This window comes from Liolophura sinensis, chromosome 9 (assembly GCF_032854445.1).
Source record: "Liolophura sinensis isolate JHLJ2023 chromosome 9, CUHK_Ljap_v2, whole genome shotgun sequence".
In the NCBI taxonomy this organism is placed as follows: domain Eukaryota; kingdom Metazoa; phylum Mollusca; class Polyplacophora; order Chitonida; family Chitonidae; genus Liolophura; species Liolophura sinensis.
The window spans coordinates 5,135,015-5,161,532 of NC_088303.1; the positions used below are offsets into that span (position 1 = coordinate 5,135,015).

At 39.4% G+C, this 26,518-nt stretch overlaps 2 protein-coding genes and 1 long non-coding RNA gene across 4 annotated transcripts in view; 1 reads left to right on the plus strand and 2 right to left on the minus strand.

The window, feature by feature from the left end:
• Positions 1–678, minus strand: part of LOC135475038 (terminal nucleotidyltransferase 4B-like) — a 10,417-nt gene extending 9,739 nt beyond the window's left edge. Inside the window, 1 exon segment of the mRNA XM_064754774.1 lies at positions 646–678. Coding sequence (XP_064610844.1) covers positions 646–678 — 33 coding nt within the window.
• A 172-nt stretch (positions 679–850) lies between these two features.
• On the plus strand, positions 851–1,682 carry LOC135475868 (uncharacterized). The gene is made up of 3 exons (XR_010445071.1): positions 851–1,031; positions 1,305–1,409; positions 1,556–1,682. It is a non-coding gene; the product is annotated as an uncharacterized LOC135475868 (long non-coding RNA).
• Positions 1,683–14,874: 13,192 nt separating this feature from the next.
• Positions 14,875–26,518, minus strand: part of LOC135474774 (terminal nucleotidyltransferase 4B-like) — a 28,121-nt gene continuing 16,477 nt past the window's right edge. Inside the window, exons 6-11 of one of the 2 annotated variants that reach the window (XM_064754369.1) lie at positions 21,793–21,933; positions 19,855–20,068; positions 18,792–18,915; positions 18,104–18,277; positions 17,220–17,346; positions 14,875–16,041 (exon numbers count right to left, since the gene is read on the minus strand). In XM_064754369.1, coding sequence (XP_064610439.1) covers positions 15,346–16,041; positions 17,220–17,346; positions 18,104–18,277; positions 18,792–18,915; positions 19,855–20,068; positions 21,793–21,933 — 1,476 coding nt within the window. In that variant the 3' untranslated portion in view covers positions 14,875–15,345. Of the gene's footprint in view, positions 16,042–17,219; positions 17,350–18,103; positions 18,278–18,791; positions 18,916–19,854; positions 20,069–21,792; positions 21,934–26,518 lie in introns of both variants that reach the window. The other variant, XM_064754368.1, reaches the window with a different exon arrangement.

The following is a 26,518-nucleotide window of genomic DNA, read 5'->3' on the forward strand; positions in this document are numbered from 1 at the left end:
AGCGTAAAATACCAATCAAATAAAGAAATGAATAAGTATATATTTTCGGAATTAACAATCAGTGTAAAGACACTGGGTGGGCAGTTTCTGAGGTAAGAAGTATCAGCCACCTGCGATGTGCTATTCAATTCATACGATCACAGTCCCCCACGGCTCCAATACCTTGTTTTGTCAACTTACCCTAGAGCATTCTGAACCTGAGTACTGCTCAGGTGATTGAAATGGTCGACAAATTATGGTGGGAAAATTAAGCCGCCTTCTGTGTATGGTCAGACACTTGGGGCCTATAATTGTGACTGCTATGTAAAACGGGCCCCTGATCTACAGTGTACATGTACTGTGTTTTGTGAACAAATTTGTGCTTGTCACTGTCACCATTCATGCTTGTCACTGTCACCATTCGTTCTTGACACCATCACCATGCTTACTTATCACCATCACCATGGGTGCTTGTCACCATCACCATTCATGCTTGTCAGCAACACCATTCATGCTTCTCTCACCAACACCATTCATGCTTCTCACCAACACCATGCATGCTTGTCACTTATCACCATTCATGCTTGTCACATCATCATTTGTGATTGTCACATCATCATTCGTGCTTGTCACCATCACCATACCTGCTTGTCACCATCACCATACCTGCTTGTCACCATCACCATTCGTGCTTGTCATCATCACTATTCGTGCTTGTCACCATCACCATGCATACTTTTCACCATCATCAACTTGGTTCTGATATCAAGTTGATATCTTTGCACTTATATTATGATAAAAATAATATTAAAAGTGACATTTAACCATGAGTAAACAGTAAATGCCTTATTACTTTTAATATTTCAGATAAACAGTTCGGCCACACCCTGTTCTGACTTCTACTTCCGCTTATTCCCACCGATAGTAACCAGGGGAACAGTGTACTGCAGACCAGTTCTGCTGTGTCGTACTATACCCCTCAGAGCAGCGAGCTGTTCAGAGAGCTTGACACTGCTATCAAGGTCGATCTGACTCTCATCATCCTGTGGAAGGTAAACCTTCAGTTTAGAGCTCACTGGTTTCAAGTTCATACAACTTTGTTTGTATTGTCTTAATTTGTCAAAAAAGGTGAACCTGTTTTGTAAAATGAAATGGAGATTCAGGATTTACTGTTTTGCACTTTTTCAATAATTGGAATGAAGTGAGTATGTTTTGTTTTGGAATATGTATTCTCAAGTCAAATTCAGAACAAATGTTTCCAATGTGTATGTTCAGCGTAAACAGTGTTAATAAGATTGCTCAGTGCTGCTCACTGCTATCTTCAGGCCATCCTGTCTAGTCCGGAGGGTGGGGTACAGTCACTTGTTGGGCAGCACCATGTGATGGTAGACAAAATCAACAACCCAGTAACCTCTTACCCATTACAGAAGGTGAGTACAGACACTATGTCAAATAATGCACACTTACACGATTAAAACACTCCAGTGGCCTCTAAGTAAAGTACAAGAGATATTCACACCAAATAATAATAATTGAGACAAACCCAGAATATGTTTATATATAAATATATTTGTAGACCACACCAGAACTGCCCCCTGTCAAGCTGATCCGGGATGTGGAGCCACCCCCAACCCCCAAACCCAGCTCTGAAGTCACCACCCAGCTTACTCACTACAGCTTTGACCATACTGCACAGATACAGCATGACTCTCAGTAAGACCAGGTGAGTGATTGTATACATGATCAGATAAGTAATAGTCAACAAGGCTTGGTGAGTTCTAGTCAAAGCAAGGCTGGGCGAATCCTAGTCAACAATGGCTTGGTGAGTCCTAGTCATCAAGGTCTTGGTGAGCCAACAAGGCTGGGGGAGTCCTAGCCAACAAGGCTTGGTGAGTCCAAGTCAAGAAGAAATGGTGAGTCCAAGTTATTCAGGTTTCTTGATTCCTAGTTCTCGATGAGTTCTGGTGAATGAGGTTTGGTGAGTGCTAGTCAACAAAGCTTGGTGAGTCCTAGCCAACAAGGCTTGGTGAGTCCTAGCCAACAACGCTTGGTGAGTCCTAGCCAACAAGGCTTGGTGAGTCCAAGTCAAGAAGACATGGCGAGTCCTAGTTAGCAAGGTTTCTTGATTCCTTGTCACCTATTCTTGATGAGTTCTAGTGAATGAGGTTTGGTGAGTCGTAGCCAACAAGGCTTGGTGAGTCGTAGCCAACAAGGCTTGGTGAGTCGTAGCCAACAAGGCTTGGTGAGACCTAGTCAGTAAAGCTGAGGGAGTCCTAGTCAGCCAGGTTTAGTGAGTCCTAGTCACCTATGCTTGGTGAGTCTTAGCCAACAAGGCTTGGTGAGTCCTAGCCAACATGGCTTGGTGAGTCCTAGTCAACATGGCTTGGTGAGTCCTAGCCAACAAGGCTTGGTGAGTCATAGTCAGCATGGCTTGGTGAGTCCTAGCAAACAAGGTTGGGTGAGTCCTAGCCAACAAAGCTTGGGGAGTCCTAGGCAACAAAGCTTGGGGAGTCCTAGACAGCCAGACTTGGACTTGTCAGCTTTGCTAAGTGACTTAACAGTGTCAAATGCATCAATGTCAACGTGTCATAGTCAACATTGTCAAGGGAGCCAGCAATGCCTATTGAGTCAAAATTAACAAGATCAGACAAGTCAAAAGTCAATAAAGTCAGATGAGTCATAGAGAACAAGGCCAGGTGATTGGTTATCAGCAGTGCCATGTGAGTAAGGATGACCAAGTAAGTCATGTTTAAGTCAAAGTATCAAGGCAAGGGAGAGTGTGTAAATCTGCTATGTGAAGTGCTGTATTACGCTAATCCTACCTCATTTCATCTGTGCCAGATAAAACACAAATGCATTCTTCAGCTGAGCAGCCATTCAGAACTATTTTTTAAAGGAAAAGACTGCTATAAATCGAATTAGACATCACTAAATAGAGCACTTAGAACTATGCATAAATATACTTCCAATTTTTTTTACATTTCTTTGAAGAGAGTTAAATGCATTCAAATATTCGAATTCTAGTGTGGGCTTTTTGGACCACACAATCAGAGTTTAGGAACTTTGACATCACAGGAAGTTTTTCCCACTTTAATCATGACACGGAATGTTGTTATAACTCTTTTTTACCCATGAGAAAAAGATTGCTGAAATAATGTTCTCAGAAATTCCGTCCTTCTGGTGAACATCAGGAAAAAAAGGTGATGTGATGTCAGAGTTCCTAGATACCGTCAGTATGGCTCATGGTAAGCTCACCATAGAATTCAAATATTCTAATGCCTTTCTAACCAAGAATAAAACAACAAAAAATGGAATAAAATTAAAAAATGAGAATTAATTATTATATTTTGTCTGATCTTGATGTTTTATGATTTCCTGTTTTTCAAGGCTTTCCGAATAAATACATGAATGTCAACAGGAGAAATTGACGAGATTAAATGATCTTCAGAATTTTTTTTTTGTATACTTTCCTCTGACATTGAAAAAGAATTTACTCTGTCTGTGAAACAAATAAAATTGGTGTAGCCTAACATGAAGATCCAGTTTTGTACAAATGCTGTACTTTGTATGTACCCTGTTATATGTTGTGTGTGTTTTTCGGTGTTTCAGGCTGTGTTTTGTACCAGTTACGATGATTGTCCAGAACTGTTCAGGTGTAGCGGTTAATGTTCTGATAGATACAACCAAGGCGAGAGAAAGGTATGTGCAGCAGTGGGTAGCATCTTATGGAGAGGGAGTGGGATTAAAGAAACACAAGGAATTGGATATTATCAGTGTTTTAAAATGTCAAATGCATAACGAGTTTGACAGACTTGGTCAATCATGCTTTGAATATGCTCTTTCTAATTATGCTGAATGAAACATCACCGTGTTATTTTCTCTTTTTTTATGGCTGTTTTGATGGTTAGTTCTCAATTATATGCCCCTACAGCCATAGCCTATTCAGAATGCCGATAATTATAAAATGTACCCGCAGATGTCATCGAATATAGATATGAACTTAGAACCCCTTGGGGAATATAATGATATTTATTTTGAGTTGAACAGATGGAACAGAAATCTTCAGATAATAATACCAGTAAATATTTATAGTGCAGTTGAAAATGCCTGAACATAAATCAAATTCAGTCTGAAAACTCGGAATCTGAAGTCTGGCCAGAGATGTCAGTGCCATAAATCGGAACTTCAACGTTATCCACCATGGGTTCAAATTGATGCGGCAGTATATTTGCTTCTGTGTAGCTACAATCCACCCCAACCCCCCTCCACCCTTCCTACTTTTGCTGTTCTTGTAATCTTTGAATGATCAGGGGTAAAAATTTTAGCATCCTTGACAAAAACTGCAGTATTGTGACAATGTTTAATATGTATTAGTTGACACAAGAGAAACTTTCTTTTTTATGGTTGTGTGTCAACCTTATACCCAGAGAACTCTATGATGGCTGTGGTTTTTGCTCTGTCCACAGATTACAGACAGAGGCGGGTTCACCGATGACCAGCAGCCCCTTCTATCACTTACCTGGTATTAACAGTAACTACTTCTCTTGGGCCGGTGGAACGGTCAAAGAGAAGAGGTTAGAAGCAAGGGAGACAACTGAGCTCAGACTCTCTGCCTGTTTTCCCAAGCCAGGTATATTCAATGTGAATCAGCTAGCTGTGTTCGTCAGCTACAAAGAGGACTTTTCCGAGATGATTTTACAGAAACACTCGGCACCCAGTGTCGTTACAATAGTCAACTCTCCACAAAGATAATGATGATCGTCTTTGGTTCATTCCAGTGGCATGTGTGCAAGTGTTCATCCCTAACTCTCCAGCTGGATCTTCTTCAGTAGGCTTAAATTTTGTATGGTGATGCTTGCTGGATGGTTATGATGAAACTGCTTTGCTGTGGTTGGAATTTTCTGTTTTGAAAACATGCTGTATAAAGAAATTCAGATGGAACTTATTTGCATAATGTGCAAGAACCAGTCTTGAAGACTGTTACAAGGCATTTTTATTGCATGTACATTTTGTATTTAAGTCAGCTAAAAGCAATTTTTAGCGCACTGAAGAGTTTTTTGTTTGGGCAATGCATAAACTTTAATGAGTTTAGTCCAAGTAATTAATAATGGCTGTGCAGTTACAAGTATGTATCTGGATGGTTTTGCCCAGGGCTCGTGTGCAAATCTGTGCAACTAAACTGTTCAAGGTTACTAGCAGAAAGAAACTGTCTTGAAAAACTTGTATGTCCAATAAAGATGAGTTCAAGTTTGCATGGATTAAGTACATAAAGACTATATATACTTGTATATGACTATAAAGATAACATAGAATAAAGAAATAAAGCTGGTATGTTGATAGTCTCTGTTTATTCCATTAAAGATCATTATAATCCTTTCATTATCATTATAATTTTACTAAAAATGGTTAAGTCCACATTTCTTAAATCCAGGTTTCTTAAATTCTATTTCTGCACGTTTCACACCATGTTATGTGAATGGCTGAAATGTTCAGAACAAGGTCATTTATCATTCCAGCAATGGTCATCAAAACTCCTGTTTTCGTATTAATGTCCCTGATAAAAATTTGAAATTGTTAGGAAGATTGTATATAGTATATGGTATCTGTGTGCTATGTATTATGTGATTAAGGTGGGATAAGAGCAGCTAATCATATTGGACTGCGCTAGTGATCCTCAAAGCTCTTTTCTTAAGACTTGGATTTATTTTATGTTTTTTTCCCCACCATTTTGGATGCACATCCTGCACTCCATTCAAATCTGTATTTATATAAATATCATAATACCTTTTTTTTTTGCCATACATTTCTAAAATTCAGAAAGAGTGAAAATGGGTTGGACAACTTGCAGATATATTACATGAATTCCTGCTTTTGGCTTTTGTCGAATCAGAATAAAGAATATGAATTTGAATGTTGGTTGAATTGGCCAGTTTTATGTATAATTTTATCACAGAATAATGCCTTCAGAATATGCTTGAATAAACACCTTGCAGACTTGTGAAAAGGTGGAGGAATTACGGTACTAGCCTTTGCCAGAAACAAGAAATTTCTTTCATGACAAAAAAGAGTGCAATCAACTATTCAGAATTTAGTAGGATTCTTTCCAGTTGACACCTCAATACCTTGCAGGTTTCAGTTTTGCATAACATACATGTGAATCTTGATGGTGTCTAATTAAAAATTTGCATTCAACAATGTTTCCATACATTTCACTGGTCATGTCACATGTAAAATGTGTCTGTGTGTCAATTCCTTCCTCAGATGCCTCAGTCTTATCGATAAACCATTTTATCTAATTAAAAGTAATGAAGATGATGGGATTAGTCCTCAGATTTATTGTTTGATGATAATTAGATAATCCTGTTTTTATTGAAGCCTTCAGATCACACAATTTTTTCCTAGGACATTTAGATCAGATAAATATGACACTCAAAGTTGAGGGTTTATTGTCGTGTAACCAAAATACACCATATCCAAATCAACTTCCACATCATGTACTATGAGAGCTCACCTGGAAAATGTTCAGTTTCCAATCTTTGTAATTGTGTAATGCACCTACCTTTTTTGTGAGTATCTGTTTCTGTTAGTGGCAGTTATTATCCGTGTTGTGTATCGGAAATCCTACTAGATGTATTGTCCATACGACATATTTGTTCACACAGGAAATATTATAAATTGTCAGTTCTTACTTTCTCAGGATTGGAAATCTAAGGGTAATTATGTAGACAATACAATGCTCCAGAGATTTCTTCCTTGGAGCTAGGAGTGCTCAAGACTACATGTATATGTAGACTAGCCAGCTGGAAGTTACATGTAGATTGGATTCATGGTGCAGATTTGAGATGCAAGGTTGTTGTATTATTTTGGTTTGCCTCTAGTTGAGAGCTTACTCCCTTATAGTACATTGTAATCATGTTAAATTGTAAAGCTATCACGTTTCAATACCATCAAGATTATGTTTTAGTTTTTTGTTTACTTCTTTTTTCTTTTTTTTGTTCTTCAAAACATTGACAAGTTACTTGAATCGATGCGTAGGTACTGCTGACTTCAAAATGTAGTGGTTGTTAACAATTTCAATAACTAGAAGAATGAACACATATTGTAACATTTTACTGAACAGGAGGACAGGATTAGCATGCATGCAAACATGCCAGAATGTTTTCACATGCATGTAGGAAGGAACGCCGAACTTCTTCATAATTCTTCTTTGTGAAAATAAGTTCAGTGAAAGGATTTAAGACTGTAAATTCCACCTGTGAGGTGCATACCCACGCCTGTATGCCTATGGTGACGCAAGTGTTCAAAAAGAATGTCTGCCATGTAACTGGATCTGTATAGGAATAGAGAAGTGTCCCAGTTTCTGCCCAAGGTCGGTATACTATATGTGTATATGTTATGCATGTGTAAGATTCTTGCTGTTCATACCATAAATAGGAGACTAAATTTCTTTAGATTTTTTTCCTATTGTAGTTCACATTCTAGTGACTGAGAAAGGAATAATGTTCATGTGATGTATGTCTTACGACAGTTCTACATCAAAAATGTGGACACGGTTCTTAAATGAGGTTTATATGGGGTGTAAACCTTGTCCACCCTAGAGTTTGTAAAAGTGTCACGAAACACCCATAGCAGGGACATCATTTCTGTTCTATAACCCTCCTTAAAACAGTTAAGGTAGGTTATAAGCATTATATATAAGCAAGAAAATAAAAAAATCTCAAACGTTGCCAATACTTTCATATCTGTTTGAAGATCTCAGCATTGTTATTCTTACTAGTGCATAGTCTATGTAGCACACCACTCGAAGCCCTTGCTTCTATACAAGGGTCAGATTTCAGATTGAATGCAAATTGATCACAAAGGCACCTAGTGGAAATTGTGAGAAATCTTTTGAGTGGTGTAAGATTCCGAGATAACGATCTGTTTGTAAACCTTGAGAATGATACATTTCTGAAAGTGAAAGTGAACACTGCTGCCAGGCGTTCTTTACATATTGTCTGCGGCACACTGGTTAGTACTGATGTTCAGTTTTGCTGAGATGTCATGACATCACATTTGCTCTCATCGAAGACGGACATAAGGGCATAAAGTAACAGTGGGAGATGTTGTGGGTCATAGGCAAATGGCATATCACTGATTCTTGTCCCCAAAAACATCACGTTTGTAAATAGACTTTTTAAAACATCTGACAAGCATTTTGCAGGAGCAATAGGCTTATCATGATATTTTAAGTAATACCGTAATGGTTAAGGATTGTAGAATGTGATACAGACATTGTGGTACAGATGATGTGATTGATGGAAATCTGTGCCAACAACCTGAAATATCCCTGGTGATTGGAGCCAGCTACACAGGATGAACTGATTAAAATGGGGCATTTTCATTTCATGTCAAATACATTTCATTTAGATCTTTTCTGATTTCATACATGACCTCTCAACTACATTGGTTTAATGCTAAAAATGCCAAAATCAGTTTGACACAAAATAACCAGTTTCTTTCAAATCCATTAAAGGGCATGAGCATTTGACATTCTTTTTTTTTTTTTGTTTTTCTCATCGTTTTTGTAAAGTGATCATACATATTGTACAGACACATGAAGGAAAACGCTTAATGCATGTATATGGTACAACCTGATTGGCTAAAGCCGAGTCCTGGTAAGATGTAATTACAGCCCTACAAGGTGCTTGTGTAATATGTGTACACGGCATCAGGCATTTTCCATTCTCTGCTTTAATTGTGCATAAGTATTTATGATATAGAATTTCTTGTAAACCACTTGGGATATTATGGGTGGAAGTGAAGGCTTTGTCTGAAGTAAGCTCAAAGCCATGATGAGAAAAGGCCTTGATGAATAAACTTTTACTAAATACCTCCATCACCTTTCCTGGTTTTTTCCTTAGTCTATGACTAACTGTGGTGCATTAACTTGACAAGACATGACATTTCTGCTGAATTTCAAGGACACATAATGTGCAAGTTTAATCCCAGCTTGGAAAGGGACTTTTAAAGGTTTGTATGTTTACATCAAACATGCATAGGGAAAGTTTGTCAGTAAGATGCCAATTGAACTCCATTACTTGAACTGACCACTATCCGATGAAAGGGAAAAATTCTTGATCATGGCATTAAACCATTAAATAAAATAATTAAATCCTTTCACCTGTGGTTTCCTGGGTGACATAAGGTCCAAGCTCCCGTCTATAGGTGTGAAAGGTATCTAAACCCACCTCCATGTTCCTGGTCAATCCGTTAAATATCCAGCCTATGGGGCATGCAGACAGCTGTGAATGACATCATAGCCTACATCTGCTCAGCTGTAGCTTGTGAATCAGTCAGTGAGCAGAGAATAGAGGCAGATATGAACGGCAGCATTATAGCCTCACGCTCTGAACGACATTTTCATAGTATGTCATATACAACATACAACCAGATGGGGACAAATAGACAGTATGTCATTTTCCACAAGAGACAACCAGATGGGGACAAATCAGATAGTATGTCATATACAACATACAACCAGATGGGGACAAATAGACAGTATGTCATTTTCCACAATAGACAACCAGATGGGGACAAATCAGATAGTATGTCATATACAACATACAACCAGATGGGGACAAATAGACAGTATGTCATTTTCCACAATAGACAACCAGATGGGGACAAATCAGATAGTATGTCATATACAACATACAACCAGATGGGGACAAATAGACAGTATGTCATTTTCCACAATAGACAACCAGATGGGGACAAATCAGATAGTATGTCATATACAACATACAACCAGATGGGGACAAATAGACAGTATGTCATTTTCCACAATAGACAACCAGATGGGGACAAATCAGATAGTATGTCATATACAACATACAACCAGATGGGGACAAATCAGAGTGAGTGAGTGCTTGGGGTTTAACGTCGTACTCAACAATTTTTCAGTCATATGACGACGAAGGAATCATGAGGGTGCATGCACGTGTAATGTGCCTCCTTGTTGCAGGACGGATTTCCACCGCTCTTTTATTTAGTGCTGCATCACTGAGACGACTTACCGAAGGCAAGTAAGCCGCCCCGCCCGAGCATTATACTGATACGGGTCAACCAGTCGTTGCACTATCCCCTTCATACTGAACGCCAAGCAGAGGAAGTTACAACTTCCTCTTTTAAAGTCTTAGGTGTGACTCGACCAAGGATTGATCCTGGATCTACTGGTCCCGAAGCGGACGCTCTACCCAACTGTGCTATCCGGGCCGGTCGGGACAAATCAGATAGTATGTCATATACAACATACAACCAGATGGGGACAAATCAGACAGTATGTCATATAACAACATACAACCAGATTGGGGACAAAGCAGACAGTATGGCATATACAACGTGCAACCAGATGGGGACAAATCAGACAGCATGTGATTTTCCACAGCAGAAAAGGTGATGGATGGGACTGAACTGCCAAATTCCTTTATAGACTTCCTTCTGTAGAGAGGTGTACAAATCAGACAGTATGTCATAATAAACATACAACTACATGTACTAAGGTAACGGAGTCATTGTCAGTATGCCGGATTTATTTTTGCACGCATGCAAAACTAAGCTGTGGTCATGTAAATGAAAACAAATGACATCTCTTTTAGCAAGTAATCTTTATTTCTTTAAAAGTTTTCTACATCATTCCTAATACAATGGCAATGTTTTATCACAATAAATGAGAGATTTACACCCTGTCAATTCATTTGAATGCCAGAGAGGACAAGTTGCCCAACAATACTTGGAAACACTTCACGTTTCCCATGCACTAAATAAGACTTGCGTAAAATGGCTAGAATTAACCACAAATCTCTCTTTAAACCGTATAAAAGTTCACCTCAGCCCAGACACGTCTGTAGCTTGAATGGAGCAAAATTTAGCGGCCAACTTTATGTCCTTATAAACTATCTTTGCAGATATTTTCCTCACCACGGGTAACTGAGGGCAATAAAAACAAGCCTTCTAGCACATCTCACAATGGATAGACAAGGCTAACGCCACTAAAACTGGTCAAAACGAACAGTGTGTGGCAATGCTATACACTAGATGGACAAAGTGGTAGGCCACTAAAACTTGCCACCATGGCCAGTGTATGGCAACGCCAGATGAAACATAGTTACATTTTGCATTGGACACGTGTTCCATTAGGAAACTGGTTCCAATTGTATCACATGTAAGACAGCATAATTTTTCCAATGATGAAAAAAAAAAAAAAGACCATAACATCCAGGAAACTTGCCAGCAGTTTCGCTGGACCGCCTTGTGTAAGTACACAGAACCTGCGACCTTCAAGGTCGTGTGATATCTGACCCAATGTTTAACACCAATGACAAATAACATGGATCAGTTCCCTTGGTGAGTTATCTTTGCAATACCGGTACATCAACAATTGAAAATAAAACGGCTGGACTGATAACTGTAATAAAGTCTTTCCTGAGCAACGAGAAATTATGCGAAACACACGCACAAACACACACAGGGGTGATAACTCCTGCACACTGTCAACCTCAACCTCATTAAAACAAAGAAGCACGGTGGAAGTGTGAAGCCTTTACCTCTTTCTCTCAATACACTCCGGACACAATCTCCTGACACTCAGACTTTGCAAATCTTAACAGAAAAAGAAAAAAAAAGAAGTAAGTACTGATTTTGATCTGTACATATAATACAATAGTCTTGTTACAACTAAGCACTGTCAATGCTAATTTACAGTTGTTAGGAAGCCGAACCTAAAGTCACACTGGAATTAGCCTCAAATTTCTGACCAACCAACTTCACTTCTGAGTGGCTAATGACATCAACCAATCACACATCTCCTCATTTGTACACAGTAGTAGTAGATTGCATATTTATTAACACAGTACAAAAGTAATTTCTCTACACAAATCTCGTATACATCTGATAGCAGGAGGCCAGTAGAGTGAAAAAAAAAAACCTTCTTCACTTGGTTAAAACATTGTTCTTCTTTTGCACAATAAATCCTGTCCTCTGTTAGGAGGTACAAAAGAGTATTTGCATTAAAAGGCCCAGGCGCTGCCAATACTTAACTCAAGAGAAAACCTCCTTCACAAAAATAGGCAAAACCTGCTTTCTAACAATGGAACAAAACTTCAGAATTTAATCCTTTAATTACAGTGCAGGATTTTGTTACAGCAGACACATGAAATTTTCTGCATGATTAATTACTCAACATAATATAAAATATTTGTTGGCTGTTTTAATAGGAGTAATCTGAGCCACTGTGACATTTATTTCAGATTTGCATGCCTTTTCAACATGCGACTTTACCATGCAATTTCCGTAAAATGCCATTCATGTTGGGTGATTATATAAAATGCAATAAAAATTTGTCAGTTTGAAACTGACTCACCATAACAATGCCTGATCAACCATTTTTATCATTTTTTAGTTTTACCAAAAAACAATAACATTCACACTGATATGAAACAGAATGAAGTCCAAAATAAAAAAATGGCAACAGTTGATTTTTAAAAGTTGATGCACGTGTAAATGATCATTGTGGAGGAAATTCATTTTGATTGAGTTAAAACATACATGTAGTAAGGTGACAATTTTTTTTCCATGTTTTTTTTCCCATTACATGTACCAATTTCATTTTTTTTATTTACCTTGGTGGATTTTACTTCTGAACAACTGTCTGGCAACACAACTTCCAGCGAAGTGATCCTAACAACCTTCCCATAGTTTTTGCACAAAATAACCTCTTCCAATACCTAGTGTCCTTCAGAACATACATGATTATGTATACTCCACATATACAGAGATAAATATAACAACATATTCAGTATCATAACAAGGCAAACAACAATATTCTTGCCAGCAGCAGTTAAGTATGGGCATGACCAAGGGGGGAAAAGAGGGGGACATCCAAAAATAACATATAATGCTGCATAGCAGAGAGGTTATCAAGTGGTAAAGGATATGGTATGGAGACGACTATGAGCAAAGGCCCCTTACAAACATCCACTTACATACTTGTAGAGTATTTATTCTATGTTCAAATACACGACTCAGGTGAATGTCCAGAAGTGACAATCTTCTCAATGTAGAGAAATGTGTAACCTTGCACAACATTATTCACTTTGAAAGAGGTCATCCCCATACAACGTTGCTGAAAATCTCATGAAAACAGCAAGCAACAACACAAAATAAATGGCAAGCCATTTGTAGGTGCATCCCATGAATCTCAAATAGGAAAATATGTCAAATACCATCTATACCTTGTCATCTGTGATGGTCTTTTGAGTGACAGAGAAAATGCCACAGGCATGGGGGTAGGGAGTTCCATTTCTGGTTGTATACTGTACGCTTTTTCAGCCAACACCTCCGAGCTGCGAGTCCACGAGTGCCATTGCAAGGTGTCAGTTACAGAGCATGCACCAGTAAGGCCTACAGAGATGTGCAGACATCCCCACCCCAATCACCCTACCCCTGCCCTCTCCCAGGTTTAAGTCAGAGCAGAGGAGAAAAGGATCACGGCTAAATGGTACATGTACTTGAGTCATGAACAAAGCTTCAAGGAGGCACAAATGTGTACAGAGCACCATATAAGGCAAAACACTGAATAAAGCATAATGACCCGTTTGCAATGAGTTGAGACACTGTGAGACATCCATAACACAAAACGCTACATGGTTTATGTCCATGTGACATAGCTATGATATCCAGGGCTAAATGTGATCACTCACAGTGTGCCACATGATATTTTCCTCACCAGTAATGTAAAGTCAAACACTGCTGTCCCATGGCAAGTGGCAAGGTGTGCCACTGAAAGCCGGAATTGCTGCGAGAAGCTCTATTAAGACAAGGACTAAAATTCAAATTTACCAACATGGACGAGTCGGAAATAAATCTCAGTAACAAGAGTGTAAGCAAATAATGGAGGACTTTTGTGCAATTCTTTGGACGCAAAAAAACAGGCCATGCCAAACCATCTGCGGCTTGTTTATCTCAATGACACTGCAAAGAAATAATGCAAAGATTCCTGAGGTATAATGCTTTCTACACACAGCCTAATGACAAAAATGACTGGTTACATACTCACCGATATATCGCATCTTTTACGAAAAAAAAAACCTTTCATCTTACAAATCAAAGGCTAGAAAACTCTTTGGTAAGTTTGTAGACATCCCACAACTGAAATAAGCCACCAGTATTTATTAATACAGTAAATGTAGCTTGGCGTAGGAAGAGAATGTTGCATCACATGTGTAGCACTTAAAGCTAAATATGACACTTCTACAAAAATAACTCATCTAAGCACCTATATACTTTTGATTTAACACTTAGAGAAGAAAAGAAGAAATGATTTTCTGGCCAGGCATCTTGATTTCAGGATTGATCAGGCATGGAGGGTTTTGTTGATCAGATAATATTTAACAAAACAACAACACAGGCAGTGATGTGCTCACTGCAGTGTTGTTATGGAATGATGCTGACAAAGGAGCCACTGTAGTACAGTGGCCCTCTAGGGAGACACACTCGCACGCTTTAAATGTGGTTCGAAATACAGGTTATGCACAAGTTACCTCCCTTGCACTATGAATTAAAGGAGAGCCTGGCCAGTGGAAGCAGTCATTATTCCCATAATGCACACTCAACAAGTGCTCCTCGACATGTGTATCAACAAATAGAAAACCTGGAATGTTTGTGCAGCCACCAAGGAATTAAAACAAAGAAAAAAACAATCCATATAAAAGATAATGATACATATCTGGACTAAAATAAACATAACAGGAGAAATTAAAAGCAGTTATCATAACCAAAAAAAAAAAAAAAAAAAAAAAAAAAAAAAAAAAAAAAAAAAAAAAAAAAAACACTAGAAACAGAGGAAAGGTGGGCAAATATGTTACCACTTGATTACACGACCAGGTCCTGCTTTATGCTAAATAATCTCAATACTGTTATGATATGCACAATTAATCACTTTATGCCCTTTATTTTGCTAGATGTCTTTTCGTATGGTGAATTATTTATGCTGGGAATATGCACTGTCTTCCTCCATCCCCCAAACAGTAATAAAAGCTCTGAGGCACGGGATGTCTTTTCATTCACATACGCCAGTTCTCATTCACGCCTATCACACTTGTCATTACAAATATATACAGCCATGGTAGACCAGGTGAAGATGGGGGTGAAGTTCAGGCCCAAACACAGCCTGCAGCCTCTGGGTTAAACAGAGCAGTCAGCACACTGAGGGGGCAGGGGTGGGGACAGGTGAGTGTCACAGCCTCCTGGGCCCCCAGTGAGCAGTACATACAGGCCTGACACGAGTGTCACTTGGTGGGTCACTCTGCCCACATCACTGTGTCGTTACCTCGAAGCAGCAAACATGTGGCTGTTCTGAGAATCACGGTTGTTGCGTGGTGTGCTGTTCCTCCGTCGTTTTGAGCTGGAGCGACTGAACACCTTACTGTGGTGTCCACCACCACTGTTCGTATTGCTGCCACTGTGGTGCTGTCCATGGTATGTCTTACTGTGCCCATTTGGCCCCCCTTGAAACTTGTTGTTGGTGCCCGGGTTACCCCGGGGCTCGTGGTAGTATGCGGTGGGCTGATGTGCCACGGGGGTAGGCGCGTTATTGCTGTTGTTGTTGTGGTTATGGGCGACCGGCTGACGGCTGTGGGGGTGAGGTGGATTGGGGAGACTAGACTGGTGGCTGAGAGGTCGGGGTGGGGTCTGACCGGGGGGATGGGAACCATTCATCTGGCCATGATGAGGATGATGGGGGTGGCCATTGTGAGGATTGTGCTGCTGATGTTGACTGTGAGGAGGATGATGATGATGATGATGTGGATGGCTATTATTGTTCATGGGAGATCGCGTGTGAGCGTTTACTGAGCGGTTAGAGGCCACACTGCTAGAACTTGCATCACGAGATTTCCCAGCTGCCTGTGCTTTGTTCAGATCCCTCCCCCGTGAGAATTCGCGAGCATGATGGACACCTTGGCTGCCACCTCGATTTGCTGAGCCCTTCCTCTGAGAAATGTCAGGGTTGGAATCTGTATCCTGTAAATACAACACAAGAGTCCATCAAGCAGTGTTCACATTCAGGTCAAATTGCATGGCTGTGGAGGTGGAGGTTTTCTGCTGGTAAATTTAACTCATTCGCTACCACCATACAGCCCTCACTACTGCAACCCTGATCACCGCCTGGTCCTCAGCAGGCCACAGCAGAAATACAATTTTGCACTAAAAATTCGAAGTTTTTGTTATATGATTTTTGGATAATTCCACCATCAGATATTCGGTGGCAGTTGGTATTTTTGCTCTGTGAAGCGTATAAACATAAGATTAATCACTTTATTAGAACAGTGTATCTCTCGATTTGAGTAAAATTGTTGTTGTTGTTATCAGTACAGTTTCCGATAGTTCAGGTTCGCGTCTCCCGTTAATTCTGGAGCGTATTTGACCTAAAGTTAATTCCTCTTTGTCGGAAGACTCTTCCATGTCACTGCTAACATCTGAAACCGAAATATCTGAATCGAAATCCTCTCAAATGTCTTTATTCATAAAGCCCTTGAAATCATCGTCTGTACTCGAGTTCGCTATTTTGGCAACGCCTCAAAGAAAGTCGTCGAATCTTCTCCACATTTTTTCGCGCCTTTTTATCGCTTGCAACCAATGAAAATTTACGAACACTGTTCGTGTGGCTTCCATCGGGTCTAATAAGGCAGTATTTGATTGGTTTAGCTCCCTAAAAATCCCAATTTCCGTGCCAAAATAGACCAGTCAGAGACATTGTTTTATGCGGCTTAAGCCCCCTGCGGGGAAATGAGGCGCCGTCAAATGTGCGGTTTGAGCCGCTTGCCAGGACCACGGGGTATGGCTAGGCTGCGGCTTAAGCCGCTCCCGGGAGCGAATGAGTTAATTTCTTACATTTGAGTGCATCATATTTCTATCATAGAAAACAAAGACAGTACACACAGCTACCCGTAACAAGATAGTACAGACCCCTAACAGAACAATACAGACCCCTAACAGGACAATACAGACAGCTGCCTCTAACAGGCACAATGAAATTACAACTGAGAAGTGTTTTTCATACGCAAAGCAACACCTTCCTGGAGAAAAAATGTCCCATGAGGAAATGAATGGTATGGCTTACTATTTATGCTAGGTGTGTGAAGATAAAGACTATTTAAAGTGTTGGGACATGAAAGCTTGAGTGGAACTGTATGACTTACCGATTCACTGGCTAAACTGGAGGATGAGCTGGTAGAATCGGGTGATGTAGAACTGGAGGACTTGCAGTAGACAGAGCTGTTACCACTGGAACAGTCAGAGTTCTCGCTCTCAGCTTTCTGGTCTGACCTACTTCAGGAGAACAGAGAAAATCAGATTAGATAGTTCACATCATGTCCTGTCAGTTATGGCCTGCACATCACTGCGGCTGATTCCAACAAAGCCATGTGTGATGAAGTCAAAATTTGACATATGGCATTAGAGCTTATTTTTGGGCCCTAAGACACAAAAATCTAGACCCCCTCATGAGTTTTATATTAAGACAACGTGTAAAATTTGAACCTCCAGCACGAAAACCTAAACATTGCAATGACATTTTAAATTTTGATATCAAGCACAAATGGCTTTATGGACATGGTTCCTGGATTAGTAAAGAAAGGAAAAGCAGTAAAGCTGTTAAGGCTATAACTTGCCACTGGATAAACCGCTCAACCCTACATGTATTCAAAATCTATGAACATATCCAGTCGCTTTATTCTAAAGGTGCTAAACAACCTACTGAAAAATATTTCCCTTTAATGATGGTGATAAGGATTATGGGTAAATGACACCAGACCTTTGGCAATGGTTTGAAATGTTTATACATCATATGCATGGAAGATTAAGATTTGTCATAAATTATATACATGTTCAATTTTCTTTTTGTAACATCTAGCAAAGAATTCTATTTGTTAATTTAGATGTCTTGTTGCATCAATAATAACAGGATGATTATGGCATTACACAACACTAACAGCATTTCAGCCTTAATACGGGGAAGTATCAAGGTAGTGATCAAGACCAGACTATTATCAAACAAATCAGCTGAACACATGGATGGGCGTACCTTTCATCTTTGGCTGTTGTGGACTGGGGTACAGTGTTGGTGACGCTTGCATAAGTACGACCCTCAGGGGACAGGTTGCTGGGGCTGGCTCGGTCGGTCAGACGGAAGTTCTCCGCAATCCACCGCCGGTATTCCACCACTTCATCTGTCACTCGCACGATTCTACCCAGTATGCTACATGAAGATAACATCAATCAATTGGTACACATATAGACTATCTCAGCATAGATCCTTGAAAGCTAAAACCCTGAAAATGCAGAGAGAAATTACCTCTGACCTACAGTAAATGACCTAAACTTTTGACTAATCTGACTACATGTATTTAGCCTCATTCTCAGAGATCTATTGATCTTAGAATGGTGCTTTCTTTCGAAGGTCAGATAACATCTTGGTAGAAAAATAAACATTTCAGCACCCAAAGAAGTACTTTATATCATCTTGCCAGCAAAAAAATGCAATTTTAAGGCAAAATTTTAGGACAGTTACCGTAACACAATGACCTGATGTCTGTATGAAATTTAACATACAGATCACATATTTAACTTCAAAGAGTACCGTACTAATTGCTGGTACCAACTGCAAATTGCCACAGAAATGCTAGATTGAAAGAGCCGGAGAAGGCCAATCATGTTAATAATCTTCTCTACATCACATTCACACTCCTCTGCGTCACAGATGTAGCCCTTACCTTTGGTTACCTCGTAGGAGATGAGCGTTCTGGGGGGCGACGGCATGACTCAGCACCAAGTAGGCATACTCAAAAGCTTGCTTCACCTGCATAGCCCCATATGAACTCCGTCCAATGTCATTACCTGTGCAGGATAAAGCCAAACTCTTCAAAGGCCTGTTCACTATTTCTCAAAGCATAAAAGGTCACTCAAGATGACCAACTAACAGTACAGCTAACAGCTTTTGATAATAGTGGAACATCTTAAAGTGGATTCCAAATCCACACCTCCATTTCACATATTTACTTATCTGATAACCACTTTATCCATAACAAACAAAAACCCAAACAAAAGACGGCAGGAGAGCAGGGGTATATGTACATGTATCTTATCAGAAAGCTGTTAACATCATCAGACAAGACATACAGGAATAAAGGAATCATCACACAGGACATACAGAAATAAAGGCATCATCAGACAAGACATACAGGAATAAACGAATCATCAGACACAACCTGAAGAAATAAAGGGATCATCAGACAAGACATGAAGAAATAAAGGGATCATCAGGCACAACATGAAGAAATAAAGGGAGCATCAGGCACAACATGACGAAATAAGGGATCATCAGGCACAACATGAAGAAATAAAAGGGATCACCGGGTACAACATAAAGAAATAAAGGGATAATCAGGCACAACATGAAGAAATAAACGGATCATCAGGCACAACCTGAAGAAATACAGGGATCAGCAGACACAACATGAAGAAATAAGGGATCATCAAACACAACATGAAGAAATAAGGGATCATCAAATACAACATGAAGAAATAAAAGGGATCACCAGGCACAACATGAAAAAAAAAGGGATCAACAGAGACAGCCTGAAGAAATAAGGGGATCTCAGACACAGCCTGAAGAAATAAAAGGATCTCAGACACAACATGAAGAAATAAAGGGACCATCAGACAAGACATACAGAAATCAAAGGATCAGCATGAAGAAATAAGGGATCATCAAACACAACATGAAGAAATAAAAGATGTGGGTTGGAAAATCCTTCCCACAACAATATCACTCACCTGAGACCAGTGGATCTTCTATACACAGTATTGAGGGGCGGTACCCATTCTCCATTTCCTTCTGAATGTCATCCTTGGGCACATACGAGCCACCATCCTTTATCCTGATCCCAGTTTTCCAGTAGTTAAAATTCCGGCCATACAGTTCAAAGAACTCTACCAGCAGCACCCCCAGGTTAGCCTCAGGGCTGTGCGCGTCTATTCGTGGGTGAAGCTGAAAGGAAAAGAACAACACACATCTGTATGTAGTACGTACACAATGCTTTCATGGGGTCAGCCAATGTACATATAGCACCCATACACACACACCTCTTGCTCATTACTGTAAATGCCTGTTTATTCGCGGGCATAAACTTCCGCCGATCTGGTCAGGAATCAACTTTCGCGAAGCTTAACAGAATTTATGATCAAACTTCAATACAGAAATGTGAAGTAACAAAACAACTTCAGCATTCAATTAACAATGTTATTATTAAACTTTAAACTGTACCTGTAAGATGTGACAAAAATTCTATACAATACAGTAACTTGATCAGATAAAGAAAGTTAATCCTCCTAAGCTTTTAATCTTCTGTACACTGTTAACCTTCACGAAGACGAAGCCCTTACCTGCTGTGTTAGATAATACTCGTGTCACTCAAGAAGAATTAAATGTGATATAAAGAAATCCCACTGTTTAATTCTCATTCATAAGAAGTGTGAGTGAAACTTCGAGTGACAGATTTGAGTAAATTTCTCAAAAATCATCGTTATGAAAATGAAGTTTGAAGTGCGGAAACCCCCAAGTGATGTATTGGGTGCTTCAGAAAGGTGATCTGACTGGAAGGCAAGTACAGTTGATAAAAAAACAGCCTCTCTCATTGTATGTATTTTGTATCAGTTACACACGGCCAGTACAAATTATCGATTTGCATGTCTCTTACCCCAGCAATAAATCAACAACAACATCGCAACAAAGTCTTGGCACTGCTTAGATGGAGCTAAGCCTCCTTAAAAGAAATCAAGATTAGTTAAGCTGGATTTGTGAAAGCCGGAATACATTCGAATTAGGTATTTCTAATTAACGTGTTTGAAAAAGTATTAGAACTGTATTGCTTGTCCACGAATATATAACTGTAACACATGCTAAATTAATAAATTACTTACACGGGTTTAATATTCGATGCCGCTTATTTTCATGGGAATGTGTTTGCCGCGAAATCCGCAAATGTTAGTACCACGTGAATAAAAAGGCATTTACAGTATAACACACTCAATTCAACACAATTTGGTCATAAATGTATCCCCCAAAACCACCATCAAGTTCACACTGAAACTTACATGTGTTAAAAGTTTTGAACTGTATCTATTCCTATGCTGAGAATGTATGTTTGGCCACCGTTAAAAATATGTTCATTGGGAATAGCCCTACTGACCATTTTATACAGTCAGGCAAGGTCCAAAAATGATTTTTTACGTTCACTTACACTACACATTAGCCACATAAACTGCCCAGTTGCATAAGTAGCTGACCCTAGTATTAACTTTAATCTGGACTAGTTCTATCAGTTTTGAATCAGGATCAGATTGGGATTATGACTGAAGCCTTGCTTAACATTTGGTACAGATTTGAACACCCAGCGCCTGTAGATATGTTTGCTAATAATATAATATGAGATAGATGTAACAGATTTTCTACAAGCTCCGCTAAATAAACTGTAGCAATGTCTCGGCCTAGTACAACTACACGTGCCAATATTCTGAGGTCTATTTCACAAAGCCATTTCAGACAAACGTCAAATCTTGAAATACGCTTTTTGATCTTATTTTGGGGTGTTGTACAAACTCATCAAAATTTCAACTCCCAGCACCAAAATCTAATCATTGTAATGAGGTTTTAAACCTTTACTTCCTCTCAGAAATGGCTTTGTAAAATCAGCCCCCTGTGTAGAGACTTACCTGTAGGAAGCTGACCACCAACAGGATGAGGCAGTAAGAGCTGATGCCACCTGTGAACACCTCGTTAAGATCTCGTTGTAAGAGGAACTGTTTCAGCACTAGCACCAAGTACGGAAGATTTGGAAACTCCCGGATGTATTCCTACAGAAGAAATCAGGCAAACTTTCTCAATAATCTTTCAGTGTCACAAAATCAGCATGCAATGGAGATGAAAAATAAGCAGCAAATTTCAAATTCACCTCATGTCAGCATATATGAATAATAAGTTACTTTTAAATTCCAGAAATTGAAGTAATTAATGCATATACATAACAGAAGACATATTTTAAAACTTTGTACATCTTAGTGTGTTTCTGAATAAATATTTGACAGCAATATTATCAAGGTTATTAAGAATATCAGACACTTTCAAAGAAGTGTTCTCTTCTTCTGCTCATAATGATAGTAATTCCAATTGACTGATTTCACAACAAATCAATACACACGTGCTTCAAAGAGAAAACTGAATGACATACATGACAAGGGGATAAATTTATGGGCAATGCTACAATATCAACATCTCTGTCCTACACACTGGGTCCACTCACACCCTCTGACCCATAAGACACTATGCTTCAACACTGGGCCAAACCATTATCGGGATAGGGAATCTCTGTACATGTCAACCAGTCTGTCACTACATGCACTTTCATGCTCCAATTTGTATTCTGGTTGTGAAAAGAAATCTTGTGAACAAGTTGGTTAATAGGACTATGATTAAAGACAAGAATCAGTATTTCTGTGATCCATCCACATGCTGTACACACCATAAACCAGAAGCTGGAACCCCCTCAGTAAAGAAGTTGCCTTGGCTAACTTTGCTCCAATATTTGAGTTGTCAAGATTAGAACAACCAGCAGGCATGTGTAAAGCCAGCAGGACTTGTCAGCATTAAGCCTAACAAATTAGATTTGTTTTTTTTTTAAATCTTGTACGACTGTTTTCCACTTTTTGTTTTATTTTATCAGAACGCTACTGATATAGTGTTGAGGCTATTTGCTGTTTCGCTGATGCTGTGAGAAAAGTGGGCTTGATAGAGAATCTACTGTACATATACATGTAGTCTTTAGAGCACCCTACAACAGGGTTAGTTGTTCATGGAATGCAACTAAACCATACCATCCACAACTCCCACTCCACCTTTCCCCTTTCTTGTACACTATGGAATGCAAGAAGTCCTGCATCATGTAAACTCTCAGTGAAACTTTTATTCCCATAAAAAGGTGATTTGGGAAGGGGGGGGGGAATAGAAAGAAACATGTCTGTATTGAGATCAGGGTGACATTGTCTGGAATGTGACCCACACCCACCCCGAGCTAACAGCTTATTTTGTGTCTGCTGCTGCTGCTGCTGCAATTGCGTCGTTAACACCTAGGGTCCATTTTATGATGCAGCCACAACCTGCGCCTGTGGTGCAACTCACAACCCAACAAAGAACGAAGACCTAGATGTATGTCACCATGGTAAATTTGCCCAACATGGCGTTCTCACAGCATTATGAAAAGGATCCCTAATAAAAATGGGCTTACACAGAACAATTTGGGCAGTGCTGTTTGCACTACTCCTACATTTGAAACTGTTGCTGTGCCCTCCCTACAGAATTCCACTCGCTGTCATTTGAATACTAACTAGTGTATGTAACACGAGTCCGGACAGCCATGTGCTATATAACAATTACGTTCACACACAATAGTTAAACAACATCCTTATTCCTGTAGTCAAACAGCGCCTGAGCCCTCTTTCACAAAACTTTGTTAACTAGTTTGTAGCATTCATTTATTTCATTGTTGCTTACCACTCCAAGATGGTGGTCAGTATTATGGGTTGTATCATAGGACATGTAATCATGTAACCTAGGCATGTGCACATACACATGCACGCTGCTGAAAGCCAAGTGGTCTTCCACAAACTTTCGACAGTGCAAATGGCACAAGACTGTCATCAACGGCTTAACGGCTTATCATCACCAAACAGTTTCTCAAAGATCTAGATCACAAGAAGTTACAAGTAGTAGGTTTTGTGCAAGTAGTTCCAGCAATGGTAACCACTGTATCTTTACTCTTGGCCATTTCCAGCGTAATATTTCTCTGTATTTAAATGTATTTGCGTGTCCCAGGTACATCTACATGTATTATAATCTTTGGAAATTCTGATACATGTATCCTCCAGAACTCCTCGCTTACAACATCTAGTCTTTCATCCAGCTGAATATAGACTCATGTGTATGCCAGACTTCAAAGATCTGTTTGCTGATGTGTTGGCTATGTCAGATTACAGAGGCCAAGTGTGGGTGTGTCTGACAACCATATGCCCTATGCTTGTAATAATCAGGCCAGTGGTTTCCCCTCAAACCAGCTGTATTATTAACAGGCAGTGAAATGATTACAGGCTTAGTGTTACCTGCATAATCTCACCAGACACGCAACATGAAACACCTACTGCATGACCCAAAATTTCGTCCATTACTACATCATAGTTATATCATGATTACATGATCTTTACAAATTAAAGTCTCCACCAGATACCAACAGATATTTTTGTCACTTTGAGGCACTGGGATTCCTGCTAACGGCTAGTGATGTTAACTAAGGTTAAATGAGGCAACCCACAGCAAGTTCAACCAATTTAATTTATTTATTTGATTAGTGTTTTACACCGTACTTCACTTATACGACGGGCGGCCAGCAATATGGTGGGAGGAAACCGGACAGAGCCCGGGGGAAACTGGAAGGACTTTCCCACATACAGCCGGAAAGGAAGTCAGCATGAGCTAGACTTGAACTGAGAGCAACCACAATGGTGAGAGGCTCCTGGGTCATTACGCTGCGCTAGCACGCTAACCAACTGAGCCACTGAGACCCCCCAACCAATTTGAGTCCACGACCTTAAATAGTAATACGTAAATATATATATATATATAGATATATATATATATACACACACACACTCACAGACATGTAAGCTGATCTGTTCATAAAAGAGAGATGTATCTACAGGAGGTGAAATACTGATCCCCTTATGAGAGAGGAGCAGGGACAGGTTAGTGGATCACATAAGATTAAAGGGCATGAGGGAAACAGTCCCCAGACATGTCAACAACCAGCAGCAAATGGGTCATGCTACATGTGCCTGCCTCTGGACCAGTCTGAAGCATTGCCAAAGGTGGATAAGAAATTGCTGAAGCGGCTCCCTCTGATGTGGCATGAAGCCAGAATCAGTGACGCAATACTTGCTTTCTTTGCAGCTTAAAGACTTGACCAGTTCCGCATAGGAAACACAGGGAATACGAGTACATGTTGGCATATGAAACATGACCATGCACACGTTTGCATACGATAAATATGTGCATGTTTGAATATCAAACAGATGTACAAAATGAATGGACCCAAATATAGTATGCTCCCTGTTAACACATACATGTACAGGCTACAGTTTCACTTTGACAAAGCCAGCAGGTGCCACATATTGCTTGATTCCTTCACTTTATACGGCCACTTAGAGGGTTTCCTTTGTGAAAGTGGGTTTACTTCCCTATAATCTGAAAAACTTGGGTATTGGTATAAAAAAAAATATGACTTTAAGGTCTTTATGTCCACATGAAGAGCACTTTTTTTCACAAAATCCGGCCTTAACAACCCACTCTGCAGACACTTACACCCACTTTTAACATAACCGCTCAAATAAGTTCATAAAATTCCAAACCATTTCCAAACCTTAAGTTCAAAATTCCAAACCCATAAATAACAGTGGTAGATTGTTTTATTGCTATCCCTTTAGCATTGTCACCCTGCGACAGTAACATGATGTACAAGGAGGAACTCAATGAACGTTACCATCAACCACAGAGTCACAGAACCACAGGTTTATGGTCAACAAACCCTGAGCTGGCATGACATTTTCACCATATCTGATATGCACTTTATTTTTTCTTGAGACTAAAATTTAAGTTTATCACAAATTTGGGTCCAGGTATGAAGCATGGCTGACCGATATGTGTTTATGCTAGATTCAAAAATACTGCAGTCTTACTGGTGGAAGAAGACAGAAATCTAAAACGTCAACCAGTGGCAAGTTTCTGTCCACTTATGGTCTGACAATAATAGGATCCAAAACCCTAAGTTGGCGTCTCCTGTCTACTGTTTACAGCACACTTATAATTACAATTAAAAGAACTTATAAAAATCACAGAGTTAACATTTGTTTTCTCTCAAGTCATTTTTACTGGAATGAAATCAAGCCACAAGATACAAACAAATAATTTGCCACCAACATTGACATAACTGCAGGAAATTCCTAGAAAAAAACATACAATTTCTCAGAAGTAACATTAAATATTCCAGCTTTCACAAGTTCAGTTTTTTGATTGTCAGTTAATCTTGCTTTCTTTTAAGGAGGCTTAGCTCCGTCTAGGTATCGCCACAATGCAACGTTGTTGTTGTTGATTGCCGCAGTCAGAGACATACAAATCCATAATTTGTACTGGGCGTGTGTATGTGATACAATATACATACGATGCATGTAAGGGCTTCTTCTTATAAAGATTAACAGCCTTCAAAAGACTAAAAGCTTACGAGGACTAACTTCCTTTGTCTGATCAAGTTACTGTATTGCATAGAATTTTTTTCACATGTTACAGGTACAAACAAGTTTAAATGATAACACTGTTACTTGAATGCTTGAGTTGTTT